At 33.4% G+C, this 24264-nt stretch overlaps 1 protein-coding gene across 6 annotated transcripts in view; it reads left to right on the forward strand.

The window, feature by feature from the left end:
- The first annotated feature begins 2241 nt into the window (after positions 1-2241).
- Positions 2242-24264, forward strand: part of LOC103505448 (G-protein coupled receptor moody-like) — a 29796-nt gene continuing 7773 nt past the window's right edge. Inside the window, exons 1-7 of one of the 6 annotated variants that reach the window (XM_017442423.2) lie at positions 2242-2444; positions 15233-15270; positions 15759-15793; positions 17880-18029; positions 19225-19395; positions 22618-22745; positions 23075-23228. In XM_017442423.2, coding sequence (XP_017297912.1) covers positions 15765-15793; positions 17880-18029; positions 19225-19395; positions 22618-22745; positions 23075-23228 — 632 coding nt within the window. In that variant the 5' untranslated portion in view covers positions 2242-2444; positions 15233-15270; positions 15759-15764. Of the gene's footprint in view, positions 2445-9863; positions 10121-13028; positions 13117-13303; positions 13327-15232; positions 15271-15758; positions 15794-16567; positions 16603-17879; positions 18030-19224; positions 19396-22617; positions 22746-23074; positions 23229-24264 lie in introns of those variants that run through there. The other 5 variants (XM_017442422.2, XM_026820782.1, XM_026820781.1 and 2 more) reach the window with 5 other exon arrangements.

Genomic DNA, 24264 nt, shown 5'->3' on the forward strand with positions numbered 1-24264 from the left:
TCATTATGATCGTATGGAAAGGTGTATCGGAAACCAGGCACGGAGCTTTAAATAATGGTAGATTTGATGTTTATTCTTGCACAAATCTAGATTTTGCTTCTTGACAAAGGCATATTACAAACATAGGTCTGCAGTACTCTGCAGACACCAAAAACTCTAAAATTCAAGTCGCTGTCAATTTTCTTATACAAAAATATTGAGTGAAACAGTGCAATCCTCAGATGCAATGCAACACACTTTTTAATACCTAGTTTTGAAGGAACTTTAAGTATCATAACTTTATTGAGTATCAAAGGTAGCAAAAATGATACTCATTTTGTTTTTAAATAAATATGACATGAAAATTTTAAATGCTTCTTCTTCTTCTTTTATTTATCTGTCAACTGCATACGTCGTGTTATAAACATAGAGTTGGGTTTTATGTTGCTCTCATACTCTAGATGAGCTTTTTTCGTCGGATGTAGAAAGTTATATTTTTATCATTTATTACCTAGTATATTACATTCGAATCCCATTTTCTTGAGGTGGTGAATACAATTTATTTAGAAATCGTTGAGGATAGAGGTAAATCCAAGTTTATTATGTCGAATTCACAGCTAAGCTTAGATCTTTGGGTCTCCTTGACACATTTTTGACATTTCGCTATACGTATTTCTACCTAGAATTTAGGATTCATGTCACTGAAGCCCCAAGTATCACATAAATAAAGACACCCCACACACCCCAAGTACCAATTCAATATTGTTTTCTGTACTAATCCTAAAGTGCGTAAAAAGTGAGAAAGAACAACTTACCAATCTAAGGAACTTTTGTTCTATAATCTAAATTTATTCTACAAACATAGGTATGTATAATGTTATTGTCATACATACCCACATTATCTAAAGGACAAAGAAGTTTAGCGTATGACAGTACCCGTGAGTGCTTTATACGAAAAAAAACTTCAATCCAGAAATAATCTCGGATTACTCTGTGCGTGCAAATTAACCAACGCACGTCCTTAAAACTTTATTTTAAACAAAACTTTTTTGTGAAAAAACTTTATTCAGGAAATGCTACATAGAATATTTTGACAATTATGTCTCAAATGTCTTACACATAGTGAGTTTTGTATTCGTGGCAGTGGACATAAGCTGGGGCTAGGGTTGTTAAGTGGGATTAGGGCAACCCGGAACTATGTTCAAAACTCGTGTTTTTCATGCATCTACACTTGCATACCTAGATGCTCAAATTTCATGTTAACATGAGACTGTAGACCCCCGTGTTACATTCTCCTTTGAGTGTTACATCTAAAAGGGCAGAACAGAAAAATCAATACAGTGAAGGCAGGAAAGTACGGACGACTACACAAAGCTACAAAGGACGAAGTTTAGTGCCCGCTGAACACGATAATAAACCAAACAAACTGACAGATGACGATGACGGGTTTCTCCAACAAACAAATAAAAATAAACTCGTCAATTTATTTTCTCAACTACTTACACAAATAAAATTTTTCTGGTGAATTTTTTATTATTTTAATCGAATGTGTTACAAAAACGTTTCCGATTCAAAATCAAGAATTCAGATACTCCATTTATGAATTTTCCCTTTTGCTACTAACTGGAGTGAGGGACTTAGGGCCAGTTTTGGATCATGTAATTTTTCTGGTGAATTTTTTATTATTTTAATCGAATTTCCGATACAAAATCAAGAATTCAGATACTCCATTTATGAATTTTCCCTTTTGCTACTAACTGGAGTGAGGGACTTAGGGCCAGTTTTGGATCATGCATCTACACTTGCATAATAACCTACTCAAATTTCATGTTAACATGAGACTGTAGACCCCCGTGTTACATTCTCCTTTGAGTGTTACATCTAAAAGGGCAGAACAGAAAAATCAAAATTGATTTTTGACATAACATTGCTTTGGCAAAGTGGTACCACTAGGCGATGCGATGGAGGTTGCTCTACAATTAAATGGAAATTTATCACCTATAAAAAATAAATTAATAAAAAAATGAAAAAAAAAAAATGTGGGACTCTAAATTATCTAAAATAAAGGGGTCAAAGAAAAAAACTAAAGAATATTCAGATACCATCGGAACATAAAGTGTTTTATTAAAACAACAGAATGAGGGGAGCTGTTAATTCCCATGATCATGAACTATTAATAATAATTAAAAAGAAGAAAAAAATTATAGTGTACACTACATCTGGTTCCCCTTTCCTATTTCAATAATAAGGAAGTGATTTTAATTCAGAATAAACTGTGCTGCTTCTGGGGAAAGGTCCTCTTGTAAGTTTTTTTGTAATGCCGGAGTGACTTTTTTTGTGCGCTTTTTTTTAATGGTAAGTGGGTTTTCCCTGCGGTATTTTTGGATGAGGAAAGTGATTAAGTTTTGGAAATATCAGTGCTAAAGTGACACCTACATTGGACAATTTGGATAGTTCTTGCACAGGTAAACAAGTTAAATTTTGTAAATTTGAGGATATTAGATTCAAAACGTTCGAATATACAAATTATTATTATTCTATCTCATAGCTACGAGTATAAGATCTGTGTTATCTTGGTATACAAACATAATAAATTATTATGAAAATTGGAATGAGAATTAAAGTGGGAGTAAACAAGTATTGGAAATTAAAATAAAGGCGTAGACTTTTTTTCTTAAAAAACTTTTCTGTTGTGCCTTTCCTGGGTGTCTAATTCCATAATTATCTAAGATCTGGGACGAGAAGATCATGTTGAAATATTTCAACCCGGGGCTGAACTACACTTGGGCCCAGGTATTCACAAACTTGAACCGAAAAGAGAAAAAATCTTTACAAATACCTACTCGTACCTACAACATGCAAAATCCTTTCCCTTTAGGAAAAAGCATCCCCTTTCTTCTATATCATCCTTGATTTTTCCTTCCTTATTTTTCCTCAGGGTGTAAATTCCACGTGTGTCAATTTTTACTTTCCTTATCCTATAGGAAGGAAAATAATGTAATCGGGTCAAATTTTCGATGGTGAGTTTTTAGTGCGTATTGGAAATTCGAATTGAAAAAAAAAAACAAAAAAATCATTGCGTAGGTACCTAGGTTTCTTATTAAAACTTCTTATTAAACTTTTTCAAATTTTCTTTAATAGAATTTTATTAATCGATTTTATTTGATGGAACCTATTTTTGTGATAATACCTAGGTAAGAGCTAGAGACTTGAAATTTGGTATTTAGCTGTCAAGTGTGACAAGGATGCGACATGAAACTTTTGGTTAAGATCAGTGTAATGCTTGGCGGTATTTTGACCGCTTTTTGGCGGTTTTCTACCGTTTTTTGGCGGTTTTTAGCTATACCGACTATACGGTTAGAAATATTGTAAAAGTTAGGGTAGAAGAACACCCAAATAAGCATCATTCAATAGGATAAGGAAAGTCGTGTGATGTTCACACCAGATTATTATTTTTTTTAATCATGATTTGTATGCCTCCTTCGTACTAGGAGGCGCTATGAAAATATTTTCTTTTCAAAGGAGGTGTGGATATTTCCTTGCAACACATCTCGTTTCCTTTGCTGCTTGAATATATTATAATGTGGCCATATAATTTTGTTTTTTATTAAGTTTGTAGTTTGTTTTTATTGACAAAATTTCACTTTCTTTAAAAACTTAAATGTCTTCTTTTTTTTAGTGATTTAACTTTCGGAATGAACTTGATTTTTTTCTTCAAATGTCGGAAACTTGGTCATTAGGTCATTCTCCTACATTTTTTTCATATACATATTCTTTTCAATGTTTCTTTCTTTTTTTTTTTTTTTTTTTTTTTTTTTTTTTACATGAGGAAGCGAGAAAATGTTTGCTGTATGTTTTTTACATCTCCTTTCCATCTGATTTGCATAATCAGGATGTCTATGTGGGGGAGATACATTTCCACGTTCAATGTATGATATACAAGTCCAACGTGTAGAAAACCCGCTGGGAATTCGAAACGAAGCTTATCTTGGCTGCATTATTGGGAAATAAATTCACCTAGATGCAGGCGGTGGTTATTGATCACTTGGAAAATGGCGAATAAATCTAAATCTCGGTCGAAAGGAAATTCCCACAACGTTTCGTGTGAATTATTATAATGATGCGTTTCATTTGTGAAACTCTTTGGATCCAAAGAGTATTTATAATACCCATCATGCACATACCCATGTAATCAAAGGTATCCCTCCATAATGAGAATAATGAACTTTTTAATGGAATTATCCTCTCAGGGATACGGTTTTTTACCTCTTAAGGTATTTTTCATAGTGTTCAATTTTCCAAATAGGTAATAATAATCTGCATCAGAAGTTGTATGATACAATGTTGAACCTATCATTCTCCTCGCCTATGCCATAAAATGTGTCTACGATTAAAGGGCTTTTGGCAAAAATAACGAAACTATGGGAAAACAAAACATAAGATCATTCAAGTGAATCCTCGTATGTTTATGTTGGTGCACAGAAATTGAAATATTAAAAATAATATTAATGTCTACCTATAGGTACAAGAAATATGATAAAGAAACGCGAACACACGTCACACCATCAAGAGGATCCTGTCAATAGTGTCAGTGTGCATTATGGTAATTTTCTCTCCAACTTTAGGCTTTGAACCCCCATGAGTGAGCACAGTATTCCCAAGAATGAAGAGAAAGGAGAATATTATGAAGAGGTGAGAATAATGGCGTGCAGAGTAGGGTTGCCAGATCATTTTCAGCCCAAAACGGGACAAGCGACCTAAAACGTAAAAAAAACGGGATTTTGGATGAAAATACGGGACAAGCAGCTTTTTTAAACCCCCCCCCCTAGCCCTCACCCTGCAATTTTTGGAAGAAAAAAAAAACACTCAATTTTTTTACAATCAACTGTTTTTTCTTCAGATTTATTAATGAAATTAGAAATTAAAAATTATTCACTTCTCATATTTTTGGAAAATTTTAATTTGTTACATTGGTAAAGATTAATTACCGGAGGAGATGGTGAAACTGGGGAAAATACGGGACACGCATGTCCCGTACGGGACATTTTGAAAAGTGCCCAAAATACGGGACGCCCCGGGAAATACGGGACGTCTGGCAACCCTAGTGCAGAGGCGTGTGCTGGGATATACAAAAGGGGAAGTTATAAACTCTTATACAGTTGAATAGAATATACCTTGTTTATCCTGTCAGAGGTGTAGATAGGAGAGGTATCTATACCAAAACCTTTGGTATATCAAAACCTGTAATTTTTTTAAACATTTTTTATTATCTGCGAACCAGATAACTCTTTTATGATACAAAGGTGATAGGAAGACATATGCTAGATGATGTATCCTATGTGACAACAAACAACACGCTAGCTTGCATACATTAAATTTGCATTTGAATTTCCGGCATTCTTTGTACACATACGAGTATAAAATATGCACAAAATGTATGTGATTCCTATTACTAACGCAGTCTAAACAAGGTCTTATTTCATGTCAAATTTTGACTTAGCGGGCAGGGCGGAGTGCTACAGAGGTCCTTGATCATAGGTACAGTTTACAGTTAAATGTAATTAAATCTTGTTTCAATTGCTTGAATAAAAATACGTCAATCTTCTGGTGGTCTTAGAATCCAGGTTGAATAATCACGTACTATTTTTGGTAATTAGGAGGAGGGAGGAAAATCCGGTAAATAGGAAGAAAAGCGGTGATCCCGTAGATAGACCACGTCACTGATGTAGATACATTGGCAGCTTGACACACAATGCAGGTATTCTGTGGTTTCATCATTAGGACTTTCGATATGGGAGAGTTTCCACATATAAATTATTCAGACAATGTCTCTTGTAAGGTATTGAGTCAAATGCAGATGTCAGTAGAAGAAATATTCATTATGATCGTATGGAAAGGTGTATCGGAAACCAGGCACGGAGCTTTAAATAATGGTAGATTTGATGTTTATTCTTGCACAAATCTAGATTTTGCTTCTTGACAAAGGCATATTACAAACATAGGTCTGCAGACACCAAAATCTCTAAAATTCAAGTCGCTGTCAATTTCTTATACAAAAATATTGAGTGAAACAGTGCAATCCTCAGATGCAATGCAACACACTTTTTAATACCTAGTTATGAAGGAACTTTAAGTATCATAACTTTATTGAGTACCTATCAAAGGTAGCAAGAATGATACTCATTTTGTTTTTAAATAAATATGACATGAAAATTTTAAATGCTTCTTCTTCTTTTATTTATCTGTCAACTGCATACGTCGTGTTATAAACATAGAGTTGGGTTTTATGTTGCTCTCATACTCTAGATGAGCTTTTTTCATCGGATGTAGAAAGTTATATTTTTATCATTTATTAGTATATTACATTCGAATCCCATTTTCTTGAGGTGGTGAATACAATTTATTTAGAAATCGTTGAGGATTCCAAGTTTATTATGTCGAATTCACAGATAAGCTTAGATCTTTGGGTCTTCTTGACACATTTTTGACATTTCGCTATACGTATTTCTACCTAGAATTTAGGATTCATGTTACTGAAGCCCCAAGTATCACATAAATAAAGACACCACATACACCACAAGTACCAATTCCATATTGTTTTCTGTACTAATCCTAAAGTGCGTAAAAAGTGAGAAAGAACAACTTACCAAACTAAGGAACTTTTGTTCTATAATCTAAATTTATTCTACAAACATACGTATGTATAATGTTATTGTCATACATACCCACATTATCCAAAGGACAAAGAAGTTTAGCGTATGGCAGTACCCGTGAGTGCTTTATACGAAAAAAAAAAAACTTCAATCCAGAAATAATCTCAGATTACTCTGTGCGTGCAAATTAACCAACGCACGTCCTTAAAACTTTATTTTAAACACAACTTTTTTGTAAAAAACTTTATTCGGGAAATGCTACATAGAATATTTTGACAATTATGTCTCAAATGTCTTACACATGGTGAGTTTTGTATTCGTGGCAGTGGACATAAGCTGGGGCTAGGGTTGTTAAGTGGGATTAGGGCAACCCGGAACTATGTTCAAAACTCTATCCTATTTTGTCCTCTTCGGGCTTTAGTGGTTAATCTTTATTTCTTTTTCATAAAGACACTAAAGACAGAACAGTAAGTGATAAGAGGATTGGTAGAATATCGGAAAAGTTGGAAAATATTATAATGAAGATGATTTTTGTTAGGTAGATAAATATTTTATTTTATTTTGGTGAAGATTTAATTGTTGTAAATTAATTGAGAATTTTAAAACAATAAATAATCGTTATTTGAAACAATTCACCTAGAAAATTTTATTATTACCCTATAAATCCATTAAAATCAAAGTTGTTTCTCGAGATGAAATCCCTGGTTTATCCAAAGGTTATTAGATAAACACACACCCTTTTATCTCATCGTTACGTTGCGTTGTTACGTTGTATTGTAAAATGGGAGCAGAGGACCTATTTTATCACATTAACCAACACAAGAAAAGTTCAATGAGCTCAAAAATTTCATCGAAGACAAATTTCCTTTTTCGAGACTGAAGAAGGCTGCTGAATTTCTTAGACTCATATTTCCGTACGAGGAAGAAAATAAAAACAAGGAATTAAAGTTAAAGTTACAGATATTTATAACCTAACTTTGTTTTCTTAACTTATGTGTACGTGTTCTAATTTATGTCAGGAGTATGTGGCGGCTAAGCTCTTAACTTCTACAATAAAGGCGTAGACTTTTTTTCTTAAAAACTTTTCTGTTGTGCCTTTCCTGGGTGTCTAATTCCATAATTATCTAAGATCTGGGACGAGAAGATCATGTTTAAATATTTCAACCCGGGGCTGAACTACACCTGGGCCCAGGTATTCACAAACTTGAACCGAAAAGAGAAAAAATCTTTACAAATACTTGTACCTACAACATGCAAAATCCTTTCCCTCCAGGAAAAAGCATCCCCTTTCTTCTATATCATCCTTGATTTTTCCTTCCTTATTTTTCCCCAGGATGTAAAATCCACGTGTGTCAATTTTTACTTTCCTTATCCTATAGGAAGGAAAATAATGTAATCGGGTCAAATTTTCGATGGTGAGTTTTTAGTGCTTATTTTTTACAAAGCACAAAAATTGGGTAAATTAATATTCTGAACAACAGGGTGGGGTAGGTATATTACCATTTGATTCTTTAGCCTAATATTGGAAATTCGAATTGAAAAAAAAAAAAAAATCATTGCGTAGGTACCTAGGTTTCTTATTAAAACTTCTTATTAAACTTTTTCAAATTTTCTTTAATAGAATTTTATTAATCGATTTTATTTGATGGAACCTATTTTTGTGATAATACCTAGGTATAAAGAGGGGTTCAAGAAATACTGTAGAATATTTAATGAAGAATCAATCCTATATTTTTTACAAAGCACAAAAATTGGGTAAATTAATATTCTGAACAACAGGGTGGGGTAGGTATATTACCATTTGATTCTTTAGCCTAGCTCTCATAGACATAACGATGGTGGGGTAAAAGTTAAAAGAAGATAAGCCTTCTTTTACGATTAAACTAACAGCAAACCCATATAAAAGAATTTTAATAGCTCACCTTATCCTTGCGCTATAATGAAGATGTTCTTATCTAAAGTTGAATGGATTTCAGCGTGGAAAAAGATGTTTGCTTTTTAAGAGTCTAATTTAGGTACTTAGAAATTCAATTTTTAGAAGTAGGATGTTAGAATGTTTCCTCTTTAAACCGCGCAAAACTTGAACTGCCTTTTTATGAAAAGTTAAAGGCAAATGATAGGTATTAGCAAAAGAATGATTTCTACTTATCTAAGACAAGTATAAAAAATATTAAGATAGTCTATTGATGTACCTAGGTAGGTATTTAGTCAAATTATAGACAAATGGCAGTTTGAAAAGTAAGCTATCTTTAGCCTACCGCAATATTCTTTGTGTTGAGAATAAAACATGTTTACACGAACAAAAAAGTTTTTCGGCAATTGGTCAAATAATTCAGCTCAATATTTAAGCATATTATGCACACAGTATAATATATTATGTATCTATCTGAGTGCTATCCCCAATAATGAGCCTACATGGTATATTTTGAAGTATAAAAAAATCGCCTTGCTTTATTTTTCTTGGCATTTCATCACTGCTCTCACAAAGGAGTTTACTTTGTTACTTTCCAGCTCTCAGTGAATCATTTACATCATTATTTATTTTTTAATCTCAGGCGATTCATGTTGAAATTATAAGTATTATCATTATTATTTATTAAATCGTTTATGACCTTTACATCATTATTTATTTTTTAATCTCAGGCGATTCATGTTGAAATTATAAGTATTATCATTATTATTTATTAAATCGTTTATGACCTCTTCAATTTCCAAGTGTGAGAATTTAGGATATCCAACTAAACTCTACTAGCTAGAGTTCCCCTCTTCCTTTCCTCATGAGTTGAATCCTTGTGATATCATTTTCCCGCAGGACGTCCTAGTTGGAAACTGTTGGTATAATGGAACAACTTGTTCTAAGCAGACAGTCTAAATAAAGCACTACTTATATGTACTTATACGTATATTTTTACACTATTCTTAAGACCTATCTCATAATTGGCCAAAATGTCAACATATTGAAATGAACACAAATTCTTCTGTGATGGACACAAGGACTAAGGAGGACATTAAGTGACTCTTTTTCTAGACACTCAAAATCATTAGAAATTGTAATCAGGAAGTGATTATTTAATAAAAGCGTACTCAGTGTCTGTGTGTGTTCCCTTTATCATTTAGTATTCGGTAATCCCAGTTTGTTTTTTTTGAAAGTGCAGAATGTTTTTCGAAGCAAATCCTTTATGTCAATTGAAAATTTTCAGATAAGATTTTTACGCATTACAATGATGAAAGTGCAGAATGTTTTTCGAAGCAAATCCTTTATGTCAATTGAAAATTTTCAGATAAGATTTTTACGCATTACAATGATTTTTCGAGGTCACCTTTCAGTATCGGGATTAACTCTCTAACCTTTTTTTTATTAAACTGAAATCGAGAACTTTGAATTACGAGTATATTTAAGTTTAATAATAATTATCTAACTTATTTTCTCTCTCTCTCTCTCTCTTTTAAAACAATTCTAATATATTTAACAATAGATAGAGACCAGTGTGAGTATACCAGTTTGTATATAAAAAAAAAAAAAATGTGTCACTAGACTCACTAGTGGGAGTTCCTAAAGGGATAAAAATATGTCCCGTGCATTATCTCTAGATAAAATATTGTATAATAAATAAATAAAGAAAACACAATATTATATTGGGAATGTTTCCTGTTGACAAACTTATTGCTTTGTTCAGAAGCGTTTTTTTTTCTCTACAGAATGCGATCACATGGCTGACTTCTGATGGTAAATACGTACGAGTATTGGGGGGCGTTATTAATATCTTTTGCTTCAATTTTTTCGTTCTATTACTATTTGAGCTATGGTAGATATTAGGACAGAAAAAAACAAACAAACAAACAAACAAACAAACTGTTATACAGAACACATAGGTAGGTTCATAGTTATCTTGGTAATTACATGGGTGTAATTAAGATTGGCATAAAAGTTGTTATACAGAACACATAGGTAGGTTCATAGTTATCTTGGTAATTACATGGGTGTAATTAAGATTGGCATAAAAGTAAAGGACTTTTTTCATAGTTTCATTACGTATAAATTTCTACAAACTCATGAATGTCAGAAGAATTTATAGTACCTGTTTAACCTATTTTGATTTAGAGCTAGCAATTTTGACAGAAACGTGAGGGTTAACAAATGGATCTAGATTTATAATGTCTTACTCAAGTAATCAACATTTGAGATAGACGTGGAAATACCAAATGACTTCAGTAGACTCGTAAGCAAAAAATTGTCCTACAAAGATTCCAGAATTTTTCATTTTTAATATGCTTTGCTGCAATTCAGCAATTATTTTATGCACTGCAGACTTTTAACAACAAAAAAGTCTGGGTAGTTTCATCTTTCTACCTACTGAACTCTATTGCAGAACAATTCAGCGATACTCAAAATACGGTATTTTTTTCCGCTGCGTCATTTTTGGGAATTTTTTTTATTAATCTCTCATAGATTTCCATCAAATATTCATTACGTAGGATGGGTCACGGAAAACCTATCTTTTAATTTTTAAACGCCTTAGGGAAGGAAGTTTAAAAAAACAGTTAGGTAGGTAGATATATGAGAAAAGGGGAAAAGAAAAGTTTTGAACACTGCTGATAGCGTAGATGACATATTATGCTCACAGGTGCTCTGTGGAAAAGCTGGAAAATTTCATTATAGATTCAATGCATTCTATCAGAACAATGGCGTGTACGAGTGTTTCTAGAACTTCATATGTTCTAAGAACACTGATGGTAAGGACTGAATATGAGATGGCACAGAAAATTAAACGCCTGTGTGAGTGTGATTCATATTGGTGGTACTGTTGATCAAAGAGTAATGAATGACATGCATAAAGTCATACAAGCAACGCAATGAAACAAAAAAATAGGGAGATCATAAAATGAATGTAACCTAAAACACATCTAATAGCACTAATAAGAAACCAAAGGAATCCCTTATAGGAGCAGATTTCTCTCAGATATGAACTACTAAATAAGAAGGAGACGAAGAAGAAAATCTACAGCGGAAAAAGAAAGCAAAAGAAGGAAAAAAGAGGGAATTCACTCACAAAGGCAGAAAAAGAAACTAGGGAAGGAGTGGTTGGAGGGAAAAAAGACAGGCGGCGACTTGGTATCTTTTGCAATGAAGGAAATCCTCCTTCCCTGAAGGATTGCACTCGTATTCAAATGAAAAGTGCAACTATATTTCATCTACCTCTGATAATAATGATAGATCAGGCAAGGAAGCATAAAATGAAAATAAAATATATGACATGGTTAATTAGATTAACCCTATTTCATCTACCTCTGATAATAATGATAGATCAGGCAAGGAAGCATAAAATGAAAATAAAATATATGACATGGTTAATTAGATTAACACCAATAGCCCAATTCTAATGGAACAATAGAACTAGGTACTTGACCTGTGTCTGAGTCAGAGCACGAAATATTTGATAACCTAATTGATCACACGACTCCAATTCTAATGGAACAATAGAACTAGGTACTTGACCTGTGTCTGAGTCAGAGCACGAAATATTTGATAACCTAATTGATCACACGACACACATCATTGAAAAATAATTCATCAAGAGTTAATAGAAAGTAAAACGATGTGCACCCTTTTATCTCCAACAGCTCTGAGTCAATTCTGACTGATGAGTCGTTTTCTTGTTATTTATGCTTCTGCAGGAGCGTTAATTATACATTGTTACACGCTAATTTAATTCCATGTCGGGATGAATTAACTGTCACAACTTGTTGCTGTTTGAGGGAACTAATTAAAAAGAGACCCCATTGTATTTTACTCGGAATTCCAGATAAAATTGTCTGAGTTAATTATTCAATTTATCTGAGTTGTGCAGTCAAAGAGTTATATTGTATACTCTTATATTGCGTAAAAAAGATAATACCCATAACAAACTGACAATTGTTGCTGTTTGTTGCTTTTTCTTTAAATAACTTTAAATACGCATATAATTATTTACCTATTTCAGGTATTTAATAAGCATTAAATCTTTATGTAAAGCACTAGAAGGAGAATTGGTAAAAGAACCATATCCAAAAAGGTCAATATTCCAAATAAACGTAAGAGCCTAATAGGTAAACAATATATTGGTAGAGAAATACGAAGCTGGAAAACCCACCAAATAGAATGTTGAGCCGATTAAGAATCCAATAAAACACCCCAACAAGAAACAAATGAAATACACTAATATAACCTTAGAGGTGCAGAAACGATACAAACAAGGAACATTAGGAACAACAACAGAAACAACATGAATACAATTAATAACGCAGAAGTCATATTGTTCAATGTTCATCGCTACGATAACAGCTCAAGATGAGGATGATGATTAATGAGGTAAACATAAACTCCCTGCAGAAGAGTATATTAATTTACATTTTGTTCTTCTCCTGTGTAGAAAAAAAAGTTCGCTGTGGATTTTTCAGAAGGAAGGAATAGCCGCTTGTATTACCATTGGGAACTGTTTCTACAGTAAGTATTAGGTCTGTTGAAAAATATTTTGTAATGGAAATAAGGGATATTTGGGGATATCATTATTTTGTTCTTTTGAAGTGGCTCTGACTCATTGTGGATTAAACTGGTTTTAAGCACCTATATCAAAGATTATACTATGAAGTTCGCTGTGGATTTTTCAGAAGGAAGGAATAGCCGCTTGTATTACCATTGGGAACTGTTTCTACAGTAAGTATTAGGTTTGTTGAAAAATATTTTGTAATGGAAATAAGGGATATTTTAGGATATCATTATTTTGTTCTTTTGAAGTGGCTCTGACTCATTGTGGATTAAACTGGTTTTAAGCACCTATATCAAAGATTATACTATGTATTACCGATAGTTTCATAATACATAATTATGTAATGACTAATTAATAATTCAGCAACACAATATGGCGGAACTATATGCTAATATTTCTACATTTTACTAGGTACATAAGAGTCTATTGTATCTAGAAAATAATCGATAGATACTTGAAACTCTCCTCAACGAATCAGAAAAGCACAGCAAGATTAAAATAATAACAATAATGATTTAAAGAGTCTATTGTACCTATCTAGAAAATAATCGATAGATACTTGAAACTCTCCTCAACGAATCAGAAAAGCACAGCAAGATTAAAATAATAACAATAATGATTTTCGAAACTAATAATCGTTGCCACTCTTATCCAAAACTGAGACAAACCTCTTGACATTAGAATTAAATGGGTCTGAGAATAATTGGGGTTCATAAGGGAGCTAAGTAATAACCCAGCATAGTTTTATTACGCTCAGTTGTGGTAGGAATTAGAATCATAAATTAATAATTTCAAATGTTTAGTGTTTGGAGACAAATTAATTCACACCATTATTACGTTGTCAGGATGTTGCTATGGATGTTGCATACAAAGGGTGTTGCATGTTGCATACAAAGTTACATTATCTTTACCGGTCTCTTTCTCAGTAATTAACATCACGCATTTGTTTGAAATACTCATGCATTTATGATAATGATATTGTGTATTTTTTTTTTTTTTTTTTTTTTTTTATTTCCCTTTTTTTTTTAATTTTAAATGGTCCCTCTATTTTGTAATATTCATAGGTACCTACTATTGTTGCTGTTTCTAAGGGTCTATGAATTTTCTTTCTTATCTAATCTAAGACCCAATTTCACATCCTCTCACATCGTCCAAACATAAAATAGCTTGCCTTCTAGGATACGTTTTCTTTCTAATTGCGCAAAACTACTTTCATACTTATCCAGAAAGTGATTAAAATGAGGTGGAACAATAAACTTGTAAATTTACGCATAAAGCGGTTTTATTTTGCGTTTAGCGCAAAATGACTAAAGAAAGAACTAGAGTGTCAGGTTAGAGTTGTCCCCATAGACATTAGCTCTCATAGACATAACGATGGTGGGGTAAAAGTTAAAAGAAGATAAGCCTTCTTTTACGATTAAACTAACAGCAAACCCATATAAAAGAATTTTAATAGCTCACCTTATCCTTGCGCTATAATGAAGATGTTCTTATCTAAAGTTGAATGGATTTCAGCGTGGAAAAAGATGTTTGCTTTTTAAGAGTCTAATTTAGGTACCTACTTAGAAATTCAATTTTTAGAAGTAGGATGTTAGAATGTTTCCTCTTTAAACCGCACAAAACTTGAACTGCCTTTTTATGAAAAGTTAATGGCAAATGATATTAGCAAAAGAATAATTTGTACTTATCTAAGACAAGTATAAAAATTATTAAGATAGTCTATTGATGTACCTAGGTAGGTATTTAGTCAAATTATAGACAAATGGCAGTTTGAAAAGTAAGCTATGAACTTTTCTACTCTAAATTTAAAAGTTTTATTTCATTTATTTTATGTCACTTTAAAGGTATTTTTATAATTAATATTAATATTAGGTATACGTATGCTATCAAGAGATCCAAATGTTTTATAGATAGGTAATCAAAATACCGATGATAGTTGGTTGTTTGTTTAAAATTAAATTTCAGTTTTATTAAATTTAAATTAGACATTGATATATTTATTAAATGATAATAAGTACACATCAATATTAATTTTATTTGACTTTATCTTGATTTTTGTTTTATCTTTTACAGAACTCAACACTGTGCAAATTGGACCCATTCACTTTTAGGTTAGTTTACGAATATTTCAACTTATCCAATTCGATTATTATCAAACACTGATTGATATCTAAAAATCAATCCCCGTTATTGATCAAGTTTTTATTTATTTGGGTATGATAGACTAAAATCTAGATTACTAGAGGATGTAACAATGTAAATGACAGACAACCATAAACAGGGTACTGCGGGAGTAAGGGTACGACTTAGCCGTTATAACATTACGTATAAAAATTCAAATTATGAATACGAATTGAGATTATTTTCAAGTCAACAACTCAAGACTCATGCTTTTACTATACCCTGTAATTAATTATAATATGTGCCTAACCAATTGGTAGGTACAGGTACGAAATCTTACACTCTAAGTAGTTAGGTGGGTAACTTTCATATATAAAACCCGGTAGGTGTATACCTACCTACAATCAGTGAGTCAGTTAGTACCTTAGTACAACTGAGTGCGGACAAGTTAAAAATTACCTCAATTTCTTTGTTTCAGAAACTCATGGAATCTGATGCTTACAATGCGACGAGGTAAAACGTTATTTTAATAAAACAGCTACTTTTGCAATTTTCCGGTGATCAACTTGAAATTTATGAATTTATTCCGATCTCAGACGTCTAGTGTCTGTACGTATATGTCATATTCTAAAGAGAATGCATAGCATAATCCTCATATGTATAATTATAGGATATAGGCACTGACATGGGTATTCCCTGTACGCTAAACATCACAAAACTGACGCAAAGAAGAAATTTTTTTGACTGCGTGTAATTTTTTATTACATTTCATGATCTATGATGCTGCTACTATGAAATGATTGCATTGTCTAACATAATAAAAAACAGAACAACTTACTTTTTACGCGGAAATTTTATAACCTTATTAAATGCTTCCCCGTTTAGATTTTCCTGACATGAACAAATTTGCCTGCCTCTATTGCTCTTATGACTATTTGCTTTAATTTTATCCAGCACAAAATTAAGTATAAAATTCGAGCCAAAATTGGGGTGAGATGTACAACACAAACAATTTACGAATTTTTATTCAAATTATGAATACGAATTGAGATTATTTTCAATCAACAACTCAACACACATGCTTTTACTATACCCTGTAATTAATTATAATATGTGCCTAACCAATTGGTAGGTACAGGTACGAAATCTTACACTCTAAGTTAGGTGGGTAACTTTCATGTATAAAACCCGGTAGGTGTATACCTACCTACAATCAGTGAGTCAGTTACTATCTTAGTACAACTGAGTGCGGACAAGTTAAAAATTACCTCAATTTCTTTGTTTCAGAAACTCATGGAATCTGATGCTTACAATGCGACGAGGTAAAACGTTATTTTAATAAAACAGCTAGCTACTTTTGCAATTTTCCGGTGATCAACTTGAAATATAAGAATTTATTCCGATCTCAGACGTCTGGTCTCTGTACGTATATGTCATATTCTAAAGAGAATGCATAGCATAATCCTCATATGTATAATTATAGGATATAGGCACTGACATGGGTATTCCCTGTACGCTAAACATCACAAAACTGACGCAAAGAAGAAATTTTTTTGACTGCGTGTAATTTTTTATTACATTTCATGATCTATGATGCTGCTACTATGAAATGATTGCATTGTCTAACATAATAAAAAACAGAACAACTTACTTTTTACGCGGAAATTTTATAACCTTATTAAATGCTTCCCCGTTTAGATTTTCCTGACATGAACAAATTTGCCTGCCTCTATTGCTCTTATGACTATTTGCTTTAATTTTATCCAGCACAAAATTAAGTATAAAATTCGAGCCAAAATTGGGGTGAGATGTACAACACAAACAATTTACGAATTTTTATGTCCCAAAGGTCAAACAAAACGTTTTTTTGAAAGAAAAAAGAAATAAAAATAGTAGTAGCAAGTGCCTAAATGCTAGAAAATATTGTTGTTTGTCTCATAAAATTAAAAAGGCAAGAAGCCTGTTTTTCTTTTTTATTTCTCCCGCACGAGGCACGGGATACTGCTTTTTTTAATTATTTTATAATTCTGGGAAAACAGAATGAATGAATTTCTCTTCACAAATATTTACACTTATGATTTAATTTATATTTAAAATTTTGTTCTATCTACTTTGAAAAACGGAAACGAGTAGCATACCTTCTTTGTTTTACACTCGTTTGAAAGTTTTGTGTGTTTTTCTGCCCTCATTTGTTTAGTTCATATCAGAAGATAGTATAAAATAAATAAGTATTGTATTTTTATAAATTCCATTTTTTTACAATAGATTATGAGGATTCAATAGGCTCCATATTTTTATTTGGAATGTTAGAAGGGCAGAGTGAAGGGGTTATGAAACACATTTTTCCTCCTTGTACAAAGGACAAAGGGAAATGTTTTGCAAGAGACCTACCTATCCAGTGGTCGTACGCTACAGACAAAAAAAAAAAAAAAAATCACAACCCCAGTCCAAAGTTGTGACTTTGTACAAAAATTAATAAGAGGTAAAGCTTGTCTGGAATATAAAGGAAATTTAGATTATGGGCTTGACATAGATTTTTTCTATATTTCTAATATTCAATTTTATTAATTTATTGCTTTCTTATTGTTATCAATTTCAGTATTTTAGCACTACCAGATGTTACCCTGAAGATCACTGCAGTATGTACAGTTATTATCGCTGTCGTGGGCGTAGTTGGTAATAGTCTAACTGTTGTGGCTCTTCTGAGGTGTCCTAAAATACGGAATGTAGCCGCCGCTTTTATTGTGAGGTAAGAATTATCCCAGTACCCGAAAATTGGGGAATTATAAGTGGTAGATGATATCCAGAAGTTGGAAATAATAGAACATAAATTAATAATGATAGTTATCGGATCCCTATTTTACAGGAACAAACGAAAAAATATTCCTCAAATAAAAATTAAAGGAAACAAGCAGAAAAATAATGATAGTTATCGGATCCCTATTTTACAGGAACAAACGAAAAAATATTCCTCAAATAAAAATTAAAGGAAACAAGCAGAAAAATATTTTTTTGTTGAAAATAATGGCTATAAACCTAAATAAATAAATTTAATAAAAAAAAAACACAAAATATAAAAGCTCGACCTTTGCCAAACCTTTGTATACATTTTTATGTTTGAATGTTTGTAAAGGCATAACTCGATTTTTTTGTAAAAAAAAAATGGATCGTAAAAATAGAAATATTTATTGCCTCAATACCTAATGAGGGCAGTGATTGAAATAAAACGTAAAACTGACCAATACCACTGTACCTTCCTTTCCGCCCAAGTTTTATGGTCAAATAATAAATCGTAATATTTGACCTGTTTTTTTTTTTTTTTTTTTTTTTTTTTTTTTTTTTTTTTTTGAGACGAAGGAAATACATCCCTACCTACTTTTTCAGTGTCTGTGAATGGTTATGAGGTTATGAGGAGAAAAGGCTAAAGGCTGATTTTTTTTACACCGTCTGTATTGTTTCAAGCGTGTTTGCATGTTTAGGATTAATTTTCGAAATAAGCTGAGAAAAACAAAGCCTGCTGTATGTTTGATTATAAAATTGTATAAAAAGTATTCGATTACAAATTGGTGGTTGGGGTGTTACATAATGGAATTTGTGAACCGGCTTTTACTCTAATAGAATAAAGAATTGTAGGTATGCCATATTATACATTATTACTTATTTAGACTTTGTTACTTGAACAGTCAGCCCAAAAGCGACCACCCTGGGGCTGATTGAGGGCTGACGAAAAACGCGAACATGGGAAAGGCGAAGAAAAAAAAGACTTATTTCGAGGTTAAGACCAGAAGTCCAATTACATTAATATTGTTTCCTATTAGCCCAAAAAAATTAATGGTTTTAAAATCCACATTTCTATTAGGCCAACTTTCAGCTTTCACTGTTAGGCTGGTAAATTGCTGTTGACAAATTGTTGTAACTATCACTTTCTCTTTTCTATGTTGCAGTTTGTGTATCGCAGATTTTTTCTTCTGCCTTCTAGTGATTCCGTTTAGTACCACCAGATTTTATTTCAAGACATGGATTCATGGAAAGTTCCTCTGTACGGTTGTACCTTTCATTCAGTATTCAAATGTAGGAGTTTCCTTGTCCTGCATTGCGATGATTACCATTAATAGGTAAGTTAAAATAATAATGATTAAAAAATGGTACTAATATTGTTTAGGTCAGATTATAGATTTCCTCTTGATTATACTGTCAAAGGCTTAGGCAGGGAATATAATAAAAACACTACCTAATACCTAGGTAATAATAATTTCCTACTTATCAATTCAAGTGATGCAAAAACTTTTTGCAGCTTCAATCTTTATTTGTGATTATGTTTAGCGCATTGCATACATAATGAGTTTCTAGGCGTGCATTCAAATTCATGAGGAATTTTATTTGCATCTCGTTTCTAACTTTCCATGGAAACAGGGAAGTAGGCAGGTAGGTATGTAATAGATAAAATGTTACACATGTACATACAGTAAATAAAATTTTAATACTTGCCAGGAAAGTTAGAATCGAAGATTGAATCTAATATGTACGAATAGCGCCAGTAAGCAAGAATCAACAACACTTGGAACTCGTATAACTTCGACGAGATTCAAAGTCCACTCCTAACTTTCCATGGAAACAGGGAAGTAGGCAGGTAGGTATGTAATAGTTGAAATGTTAGACATGTAGGTACATACAGTAAATAAAAATTTAATACTTGCCAGGGAAGTTAGAATCGAAGTTTGAATCTAATATGTACGAATAGCGCCAGTAAGCAAGAATCAACAACACTTGGAACTCGTATAACTTCGACGAGATTCAAAGTCCACTGTGAAAGGGAGAAATATTTTGCATTGTAGTGGGTGGCCCAACGTCAAAAAAGCTGCATTTCGTCAGGAAAGCACCAAATTTGGCATAGACCTTCATTTGGACCATATAAAACTTACAAGTTTCAAAGAATTCAAAACTAACGAGAAATACAAGAACGTCAGGGGAAATAAAACATGAAAGTCCAATGACGTCTTGACTCGAACAAAAAGGAAACTTGGAATGCTGGAAATCACTTTCAACGGAGGAAGAAAAGTTCGAAGAAGAAAACTATAAACAATGAAATGCATCTATTTCTGAAGAACCCAGGGGCGTATGTGTCCGTAGTTCAAGTGGTACCTCAACAAAAATGGTTTTCCTCTATTAAGAAAATTGGGCAGTTAAGTAAACATTATATTAGATAGATACCTCTAAGGTTTTTGGATGAAGATTTGACAAGAATCAACATTTGAAAAGACCAAGCAGAATAAATTCAATGGATTGTGAATTAGATCAGTCATAGACAGACGACACCAAAGCGAATACAATAGTCCGCACCTTATATGTACCTTTTTATTACTATTGTAATAATAAAGGAAGGACGGACTAAAATCTGTATACAGGGTGATCTAAAAATAGAAGTTGTGGTAATTTATCCTGCGTAATAAATCATTGTCAAAGGTACGTACAGTTTGGGTCAACAAATTACACTAGCTACACTATTTAATGGATGAAGATTTGACAAGAATCAACATTTGAAAAGACCAAGCAGAATAAATTCAATGGATTGTGAATTAGATCAGTCATAGACAGACGACACCAAAGCGAATACAATAGTCCGTCTCTTATATGTACCTTTTTATTACTATTGTAATAATAAAGGAAGGACGGACTAAAATCTGTATACAGGGTGATCTAAAAATAGAAGTTGTGTTCCCAAAGATGTACGTAATAGAATAATTTTACTCGTAGGTTAGGATAACAATAAATTTTGATAAATTATGCATATCAATCGATTTTTCATGAAAAGTTACATAGGAAATCAAAGTACTATGTTGGGTGCTCTCTCTTGTCCGAAAATTCCAAAAACCACATTGAAATATTTGAAGTCATCATAGAGAGGGATCAGGAACAGAGAACCTTCCAACCTGAAGTCAGAAGAGAGAATGAGCTCTGACAAAAATTTAGGTTTAAAGAAACCTCCCCTTGACCCCCTACTACCAAAAATAATAGTAGAAGGTTGGGGAAATGTAGGGGGTTGAGGGCAGGTTTCTCCTATTAGGCATTTGCTCATTTCCCCTTCAATTTTCAAAGTGGAAGGTCCTCATCGATTCCTCTGTGTTTATTTATAGAGAAGTTACATTGTCTCCTATTTAAATGTCCGTTGTTATCCGTGGTTAGTTCGCAATACCCCCGGTTTGTTCGCGATATCCGCGGTTAGTTCGCGATATCCGCGATTAGTTCGCGGCATCCGCTGTTAGTTCGCGGCATCCGCTGTTAGTTCGCGATATCCACGGTTAGTTCGCGGTATCCGCGGTTAGTTCGTGATATCCGCGGTTAGTTCGCGGTATCCGCGGTGAGTTCGCGATATCCGCGGTTTGTTCGCTGTATCCGCGGTTAGTTCGCGATATCCGCGGTTAGTTCGCGGTATCCGCGGTGAGTTCGCGGTATCCGCGGTTAGTTCGCGATATCCGCGGTTAGTTCGCGGTATCCGCGGTTAGTTCGCGGTATCCGCGGTTAGTTCGCGGTATCCGCGGTTAGTTCGCCCAGGGGCGTTTCTGTCCGTAGTTCAAGTGGTACCTCAGCAAAAATGGTTTTCCTCTATTAAGAAAATTGGGCAGTTAAGTAAACATTATATTAGATAGATACCTCTAAGGTTTTTGGATGAAGATTTGAAATATTAGAGAGGGATCAGGAACAGAGAACCTTCCAACCTGAAATCAGAAGAGAGAATGAGCTCTGACAAAAATTTAGGTTTAAAGAAACCTCCCCTTGACCCCCTACTACTAAAAATAATAGTAGAAGGTTGGGGAAATGTAGGGGGTTGAGGGGAGGTTTCTCCTATTAGGCATTTGCTCATTTCCCCTTCAATTTTCAAAAGTGGAAGGTCCTCATCGATTCCTCTGTGTTTATTTACAGAGAAGTTACATTGTCTCCTTTTTAAATGTCCGTTGTTAGTTCGCGATATCCGTGGTTAGTTCGCGGTATCCCCGGTTTGTTCGCGGTATCCGCGGTTAGTTCGCGATATCCGCGGTTAGTTCGCGGTATCCGCGGTTTGTTCGCGGTATGTGGAAGGTTCTCATCGATTCCTCTGTGTTTATTTATAGAGAAGTTACATTGTCTCCTTTTTAAATGTCCGTTTTTATCCGTGGTTAGTTCGCGGTATCCTCGGTTTGTTCGCGATATCCGCGATTAGTTCGCGGCATCCGCTGTTAGTTCGCGATATCCACGGTTAGTTCGCGGTATCCGCGGTTAGTTCGCGGTATCCGCGGTTAGTTCGCGATATCCGCGGTTAGTTCGCGGTATCCGTGGTTTGTTTTCTTCTATGATTTCAGATATATCATGATTGCTCATCATCAAATGTACAATACAATATACAAACCTGTATGGATTGGTTGTATGATCGCATTCTGCTATGCACTCAGCTTTGGAATGCAAATCCCTACTCTTGCGGGTCAATGGGGTAAGAAACAAAAATACAGAGTTTTTTTTGTAATTCTTTGATCTTTGTAAAATAGAAATGAACTAATAGGTATGAAAGGATAATCATAAAATTACTTATGTCTGACAAATGGGAAAGGGCCTTTAGGAGACAAACTTGAAAAAAACTTATAGAGCATTTTTAATCGACATCTACCATCTACATACATCGTGATTTAAAATTTACTATTTTAACCCACGTCCTGCATTTGATTCAATTAACAAATAGGTATGTGATGTACGAGTATGAGTGAAAAATTTATTATTATTATTATTTTATGTCTATTTTTGTCATTTTGTGCTTCCTCACAGGCCGTTTTGACCTGGACACGAGACTGCTGACTTGCTCAATTTTGCCTGACGAGAATGGGCGAAGCTCCAAAAGGGCTCTCTTCCTGATAGGATTTGTAATTCCTTGTGTCATAATCATTCTGTGTTATGCCAAAATATTTTGGGTCGTACGCAGGTAAGAAACAAACTATATAGGTGTATAACAATTCAGGCGAAAAACCGGCTTAGTGAACATTTTGACATTCAAATTCAAAGCCTCCTCTATTGAAATTTTATTTAGATACCTACCTACTACCTGCCTATTTATATTTAATCGTAAAATAGGCATAATTTAAATAGGAATAAAATTAAAATTTTAATTTTTTCGAGAGAGCATCATTGTTTCGACGATTTGTTATATTATCACGTCAGTTTATAGCTTAATATACTAATACCAGGAAATACTAGGAATAAATTATGCACAATAACGAGATAAGCTAGATTTTATCACCCATCAGTAATATAAAGGATGTAGCTAAACGGTGAGGAAATTGTACTAAATACATAGAATATTTTAAGGTCTAAATTTTAAACCACCCTGTAATTTGTAGGTAATACCTAGATTTTCACAAGTTACAAAAGGACGTTTTAATACCTACTGCTTTGGTACCTATACTCAATTCTATAAACCTATACGTACTACTCGCTACTCCTACACATTTAACGCAAGGCCTATAAATTAACTCAGCTGAATTTTAAGCGTTCACAGCCCCGTAAATTTAGTATTTAGGTACGGCATTGGAAATTCCAGTACAACCTGCTGTAAGATTAAAGTGTTGACATGGGCGATGAAAACTGTAGCCTTTGAATTAAAATTTGGTAATTTGGTAATTTATCCAGCAAATATTAACCGCATTTCTGTTTCTGATTTCAGGGCTTCATGTCATATCGTACATATTCCTATACCTGTCAGCGTGTATTAACCCTATCATATATGTCATTATGAACAAACAGTATCGTGTCGCCTACAAAACTGTCCTCATGTGCGAGAAAAATCGACTGCATCCTGCGTAATAAATCATTGTCAAAGGTACGTACAGTTTGGGTCAACAAATTACACTAGCTACACTATTTAATGCGTCTCTGTTAATTAGTCCGTCATTTGTATTGTAATGTTACAAGATGTTTGGCCATTTTGGGGTTTAACCCCTGTTGGCAGCTTACCCATTATC

The sequence above is a fragment of the Diaphorina citri genome, unplaced genomic scaffold, assembly GCF_000475195.1.
Source record: "Diaphorina citri unplaced genomic scaffold, Diaci psyllid genome assembly version 1.1 scaffold175, whole genome shotgun sequence".
In the NCBI taxonomy this organism is placed as follows: domain Eukaryota; kingdom Metazoa; phylum Arthropoda; class Insecta; order Hemiptera; family Psyllidae; genus Diaphorina; species Diaphorina citri.